The sequence below is a fragment of the Anguilla rostrata genome, chromosome 12 (genome assembly GCF_018555375.3).
Source record: "Anguilla rostrata isolate EN2019 chromosome 12, ASM1855537v3, whole genome shotgun sequence".
Classification (NCBI taxonomy): Eukaryota; Metazoa; Chordata; class Actinopteri; order Anguilliformes; family Anguillidae; genus Anguilla; species Anguilla rostrata.
Window position 1 is genome coordinate 11,644,802 of NC_057944.1, and position 7,190 is coordinate 11,651,991.

The 7,190-nt window shown below is 39.8% G+C and overlaps 1 protein-coding gene and 1 long non-coding RNA gene across 2 annotated transcripts; one reads left to right on the plus strand and one right to left on the minus strand.

Annotated features, from left to right (window-relative positions):
* Window positions 1-255: 255 nt before the first annotated feature.
* LOC135235800 (uncharacterized) lies at window positions 256-4,908 on the minus strand. Its single transcript, XR_010324439.1, has 3 exons — window positions 4,764-4,908; window positions 2,435-2,517; window positions 256-1,450 (listed from the first exon to the last, which is right to left on the minus strand). It is a non-coding gene; the product is annotated as an uncharacterized LOC135235800 (long non-coding RNA).
* On the plus strand, window positions 3,520-5,754 carry LOC135235799 (transmembrane protein 126A-like). The gene is made up of 5 exons (XM_064301643.1): window positions 3,520-3,745; window positions 4,175-4,286; window positions 4,530-4,723; window positions 4,818-4,932; window positions 5,447-5,754. Exons 2-5 carry the CDS (start codon window positions 4,180-4,182, stop codon window positions 5,649-5,651), a joined length of 621 nt encoding a protein of 206 aa, XP_064157713.1. The 5' UTR covers window positions 3,520-3,745; window positions 4,175-4,179; the 3' UTR covers window positions 5,652-5,754.
* Window positions 5,755-7,190: the final 1,436 nt, after the last annotated feature.

A 7,190-nucleotide genomic window follows, 5' to 3' on the forward strand; every position in this document is an offset into this window, starting at 1 on the left:
TTAAGGAATATTCCATAGTTGAGCAGGATTACCTCACAACATATTCATGTTTGGTCTCTTTATAAAGGGACTAAAACCATGAATCTTTTGATAATATCATAGTGCTTAGCCTTACTTCCAATAACATAAGGCAACTTTAGCATGTACATTTGTAGCTTTCAGATAAGGCAGTCCTTCCCTGACCCCTTTCCCACACACACCTCCACCCTTCCACACCCCCAATCAGCGCCACCAAAAAGGTACACGATTTGGCCATTTTAAAGAAATATCATGTTTTTAATTCAATGTAGCTTTTGGCATCCTGCAAAATATAAATACAAAGAATCCAACAGACAATATGTTCTCACTGGAAACATTCAAGTGTCATTCAAATTACTGTCAATTTTCACAGGTACACACTGGCTCCCTCCCAGCTATGTCAAAGGTCAACTGCCCATCTCCCATGACACATTGACATGTGCTTATGTGAAATGTACTCAAAATGAAATTAGTTATTGGGTGAGAATTAAACATTTAAAAAAAAACAAGGCAGATAAAAATGAAAACGTACCCACTCTTCATTCACAAAATATTTTTTTAAAAGTAAACATTTTTTTTTTTTTTTTTTTTAATTGCCAAATGTCCTTTCAGCTATATCTGAATTTTGGGAGGTCAAGCATGTTTCAATAGTCCACCTCAGTCCACTGTTCAATACACTGCATAACACAGAACTTACTTTTTTGTGTTCATAGAAAATCCATTGTTTAAAATAAATATATATTCATATTAAAGTTTAAAAAGATACACACCTATAGGGTAAAAGATACAATTGATATCTTGGTTTAGCGTTTTTTGGAAATAAGTACAGTCAGGCTCTGCAGAGAAATACATGTTATAATTATGTAATAATAAACTACCTCCCACAGGCTTTGACTCCAGTGAGAGTTCAGTCTAAAGAGAAAAGCATGAGAAATCTGAAACATTAGCGGGTTATGAAATTAGGAGGGTGTTTAGTCCTTATGTGCTCAATGCAGGTCACACTCAAAACCAGATAAAGCATTTCAGAGGACTTTGATCAGGCTGTGTGGAGAAATTTGCTGCAGCTGTGTCTCTGTCTCATAAAGAAAACACTTTGCTCAAATATACACCATGGACCTAAATCTAATTACACTAATTTAGCCTTTTCTGATTTTCTTTAGCTGCTTATTTCCGTTCTTCTGTTTTCCCCTACCTGGTATGCAGCAGCTGCCTGCATACAGATTTACCAATTGTGTTTCCAAGGCAACCTCTCGGCGAATCTGGGGGGAGATTCGCATCCGCACAGACACGTACACCCACCCACACAGTGTGGATCAGCCGCTTCTCATCCACGCTTATGTAATGGGTGGGTGGAGTGGGCTCCAGTGTGCGGGACTCATCCCTGTAATCTCCTCTTCTCTCCCAGGAATTAGCCATTATTCCCAGGCTTCCTCTGAAAAGGATTTAAGGGTAGGAGGGTTGGCGAGGCACCTGGGCAGCCAGAACGGAACATCGTATTCATCATTCATGAGAAATTCAGGCTCCCAGATGAGGTGCTACAACCTTGCTTTGTGCACAGCACTGTCAAAGCCACATGTGAATTTGAGGGCACGCGTGCAGAAGGCTGCTATGTATGAACTTCCACATATGGAGGGCATATTAAAACAGAAGGTCTAATCCAGTGACTGTATCACAGTGAAGGGTAAAATAATAAAAATACATGGTTTTAACTTTCACTGCCAGAAACTGTCTCTGTGGGATGCGGAGAATGACCTTCTCTGGAACCAAACCACATTTTGCAGAACATTGCCCTTAAAGGCAGACTATTCAGGATTTTTTACTTTAAAATATTGTAAAATAACCATGCTAAGGCATATGGACTGGCAATCTATGTCTTTACTTAGTTTCACAAAATTCCTGCACCTTTTACCTGTATTTGTTATTCTAAAATGTGGGGTCAATGTAATATTGCGTTACATTTTATTTTGCAGCGGCTTTATCCAAAACAATGCACAATAACTGCATACTGAAGGACTGCAGAACACAGGTCAGATAAGGTAGCTACAATTTGCATAAAGTACCAGTTATCCATAGCCATGAATACATATTATGTCCTATTTGAGAAAATAAAGAGGCTAATATTTGAATAGGATACAGATAAGTAATTCAGTTTACAATGACTTTTGTATTAGCTAGCAATAATGTATATCCTGCTAATGTTAATTATTCCACACATGATTCCATGTACACAGTTCTTCCTAAATATTGTGCTCAATACCGAACGTGGAAAGCTGCACTACGGAGTACTGTACAATGTTCTCACACGTTAAGTGTGCACTCAGGGTAAAAGATCATGTAAACACTGCCTAATTACTGTCGCCATCTATATGGAATCATTCATGTTTCTAAAAATGTGATTTTCAATATTTCTGACCACCTCTTTGCTTGTTGCGCTCGAGGGTGCTTCCTCAACGGAGGTGTGGGCGGGGTTGAGGGCAGAGGAGGAGACAAACACAGAATCTAGAAGGGCGACAAAAAAACCTTCATAGTATGCCTTTTACTCATCATCAGTCAGTTTTTTTTCTTTTCTCTCCAATTTGTAATCTACACGCTACAGACCACACAATACTACAGGAAAGAGCTAGCACAATTCAGAGGACAAGTGTGTCTCATTCTGATAACAGCTAATTGTGGGTTTCGGGGATTTCACTGGGAGGACTGTAGCAGTACCTTGACCAACATTGGTCAACTGAGTCCAAACCAAATCAAACATGTTGAGGATATTCTGGAACAACACCTGAGACATTTGTTTTCCAAACATGGATTGATTGCTTGCGGAACAGTGATATATTCCTACTGCATAATTCCAGATGTAGATAGACTATGCCATGGCACATAAAGGCCATACTAGTTACATGTGACAGCCAGACCTTATTAGGTAGTATTGTTTCCTTTTTCTCAGTATCAATATGATTTTCTCCCTTTGAATTCACTAACCTAGAATTATGTTACTTGACATATTACATTCTCTGCTCTCAGAGAAAGTGTTCCAAAGTATTGACCTGGGGACAGCCATATCGGCCATGCTAACCTAAAATATGTTGTGGATGTTACAAACATGCATCAGCCTTTAATTGAAAATAAATTTTGCAAACGTTAAAAGGTAGGCTGTTTTCGCAGACTTGAAATTATATTATTCTCAACATGATTAACAATATCCAATCAGCATACCTTAAATTCCTGAATCAGGTCAGAAGTAACGCAGATGCGCTTTTAATACGATCATGGTCACCTAGCACTACACAAATAACTACGTATTTCTATTTCGAGCTTACTGTTTATTATTGAATTAATGCTCGCAGCAATAGTTTACGGTTTATTGTGCGCTGCGCCGATAAATAAATCCGTATAAAACACGGATGTATAAGTATAATCACCAGTATACGTCTTAGTCTATCACTATTGTATACAGATTTACTAGATCTGCATAGACCATGCACTGAATAAACCGAGGAGCACTTCCCATGTGTGACGCGTAGTTCAATATGGCTGCGCCCATGAGACTTTGGTGGAAGTGTCTACAAGATTTAAAACCGACGTCTGGCTGCATAACACTTGGAAATTAACAAACAGTGTTGAACTAGGAAAGGACGTTTTGTCCCAAGTGCATCAATCCCCCAACTTCAAAATCTACACTTCGCACGTTTCCTCTCCAAGGTCATCTGGCGAGCAAGCTGGTTGTCAATAGGTAATATTTTGTTAATTTCCAGTCAACTGAAGTTGTATTATGAATAGCTTGCTAGCTATACGTCACAACAGACACTTCTCACTAAGTATCTTAATTATTAATCATTATTTTAAATTTGCTATAGTTAACACGAACACAACCGTTTTAATAAAACATTATTAGCCTGCCGAATCAGCGTGACGGTAGCCTGTGATAGACACTAAACGCACAGGTTGCCATTTTTCCAGCCACCTGAACTATTAGACCTGGGGCAGTTCCATTTAATTTACAATCCTAGCGAATTATCTCTGTTTACTTGATTCAGCCGTCTTTGCTTATATTTATCAATGGTGTTTAATATTGGAGGGCACATAATACATTTAAATGAAATATTACTAAACATGTATTCGTTAAAAATAATTGTCAAATATTAACCTTTTGTTCCCCCAGATAAGATGTCAGAGACAAACGAGGCCCTGAATGATATGGAAAATTTGAAACCTAAATCTGCGATCATGAATGTGCTTTTAACAAAATTTGAACGGCTTCCAGATACAGACAAGTATGTATTTGCATGATATATCTTTTTAATACCGTGCATTTACACCACTGCATTTAATTTGTTTACTGGTAGGCCTATTAATTAAATTCATTGTGATTAATTTGGTTCCAAGATTAAGATTTAAACCCAATTCCAACCCTCACGCTGCAGTGCTATTTTGTCTACAAGTTTCCCTAATGTAGTTAACAACTTGCATTTTCTCATACTGAATTTAATGCGATTGTTAATTTGATCATCCTGCAGGAAATTATTTGCATACGGCCCCATATATCTGGGAATGAATGGGGCGTTCAGTGGATTGATCGCCAACAGTTTTTTCCGTCGAGTGCTTAAAGTCAGTCAAGGCTGGATCACGTCGAGTTTGCCAATGGCCGTACTGCCCTTCCTATCAACCGTAGCACTTTACCAAGCCACCATATCGCAGCCTCTGCTCTCCGGTGAGTGAAGTGCGACGAACAGAAAAAAGCCGTAGCCTACCTCTGAAATGCAGTTTCTAACCGGTCGCCTTTCTTTCTGTCATGCGCTGCACAGGGAATCTCGACTGCAAGGCCTGCGCGGAAGTTCGAGGTGCGCTCCTGGGTGTGGTCGTTGGCGGCCTCTACCCTGTTGCTTTAGCATTGCCTGTGAATGCTGGCCTGGCATCAAGGTAAGTGCAGTATGCTAGTGATATGTGCGCACGCATGATTATCAGTGCTGTTTGTCTGCCGGAACTAAACCCAAAGAAAACATTTGCGTTACATACATGCACCCCACTCTTGAATTTATTTTAGAAATTGCACAAGAAAATCGCTAGGACATTTTCTAAAACAGAGGTATCAAACAGTCATAGAGAGCTGCAGTGTCTGCTGGTTTTTGGTCTGTTTCAGCATGAGTGACTCATTTCAGTCATTGATTTTCTAGAGTCCACACACCTTGTTCTCAAGGTTGTAATTGGCTACTGATTGAAAGGAAATCACAAGAACCTGCAGACACCTCCAGGACTGGAGTAGCCTTAAACCTACATCTCAGATATTTCTTTTAGCCTTGGGTCTTAACATTTGCATCTTTACGTTCTTTTTTTTGCTTTGGTGTTAAACAGCATCGTTGTTCCATCAACAAGCTAAATAAGCACAGAAACTGTTTAGAGCTGCTGTTGTACGTCTCCTCTTTCTCTTCGACAGATACAACACAACACCAATGCCAGAGAAGGGAAAGGTTTTACAGTTCATGGTCAAAATCACCAAGCCCGTACTCAAGAAAATGTCCTTTGTAGTCGTGCTTCAAGCCATTTGCGGCTATTACTTGAGCTCCCTGCAGTACAGAATCTACAGGAAAGCAGTGGAACTACCTTCTTCCGACAGTGAAGATCAAGAAGCTATAGATTAAAACAAAGTTGGCTAATTTTTTAATGTCAACATTGAGTTTTTATTTTTTATTCTTTCAACTGTTGTTTTAAAAGATGTTATTAAATGTATGTGAGATGCCAGCATTATGCTTGTTGGTTTGTGCCTAATTTTCCAACCATGAGCTCAGTCTGAGCTCCATAGCCTAGACATGCTAGTGAGAGGCTAGGCTGTGTCATTTGCTCATTGTGTCTGGGAGTCTGCAGAGGCGAGATACAGTAGATCTGGTCCCAACAGGTTTGTGGTGCATTTTGGGTAGGTTTCTGCATCCCCTGATCACCAGTCGATGTGAGACCTCCAGTCAGTACCAGCTCTTCTCCGGTAAGTCTTGTGACTTGTAGTTTAGGAAGTTGCCAACTTGTATACATTTTCACAAATGAGAATAATAAATCAGATGTTCAGGAGCAGAAAATACAGTGGGTGCATTTACATGCATGCTAATCTCAGATTTTGACTGATTTTTTAAATGGTCATGTAAATGGCTTTATGTGATTATCTTTGTCGGTGTAAGGTCATAATCGGTGTATGCCAAACCTGATTAAGACACCTGGATTTGTTTGTTGCATCGAGAGGTGTTACTCTATGGATTTCTTTTGGCTTTTGAAACTGCACGTCAGGCGGAAGTCGAAGATCCCAGGTGAACACAAACATGACTGCCATGTGCATGCTTTCCATTGAGCATACGCTGACTACGGACAGAATCATGTAAATGCGGATATTGGAGAGAACACATTACTCATGTGTATGCAATAATTAAATGTTGGCATAAACCGATTATTCCCAATAATCAGGGTATTGGTGTGCAAGTAAATGTAGCCACTGCTGCATCCAACCACAAGACTAGATGCTGCTTGAAATGAACTTGCATCTTCAGAGCAGAAAAAGGCAACATTTATTTGTTTGGAAATTTAAAAAAAAGATCTCTTCATTAAATTCTAATTAAAAACACTTTTTGGCCATCAGAGTGAAACTGGTGTAGAGACAAGTACACACACAGCTCCACATCTTAATTATGTGTAATGTGGTACAGCTGACATGACTTGGGGTGGAAGTGGGACTTTATCTTAATGTGTTCCCCTGGAGACAACAGATGCAACACCACTAGGGGGCACCAGACTTAAGTGATGTGTGTGGTATGTGAGACTTTGTGTAGAGGACTGAAGTGGCTGCTTCCAGATGGGGCTAGCTGGGCATTTCCTATGGCAGTTGTGCCAAGCCCTGCTCCTGGAGATCCACCATCCTGTTGGTTTTCATTTCAACCTTAATTTAGCACAACCGATTCTAGTAATTATCAGCCCAGCAAGATTTCTAGCTGTTGAATAGGGTTGTGCTGTTTGTGGGTTGAAGCGAAAACCTTCAGAACGGTAGATCTCTAGAAACAGTGTATAGCAGCCCTGTATTACGGTGTCAGGATACCTGTGGAGTTAATTATACAAGAGAGAAAAAATAAGAGGAAATACAAAGAAAATGGGTCAACGAGATAAGGTATACATTCAGCATGCTGCAAGTGCTGAGCACTATA

Bases quoted from the DNA above. Each gene is read 5' to 3' on its own strand.
- LOC135235799 (XM_064301643.1), top strand. From the start codon at position 4,180: ATGTCAGAGACAAACGAGGCCCTGAATGATATGGAAAATTTGAAACCT. The intron at 4,724-4,817 runs GTGAGTGAAGTG...TGCGCTGCACAG, and splicing joins ATCGCAGCCTCTGCTCTCCG to GGAATCTCGACTGCAAGGCC. The intron at 4,933-5,446 runs GTAAGTGCAGTA...TCTCTTCGACAG, and splicing joins AATGCTGGCCTGGCATCAAG to ATACAACACAACACCAATGC.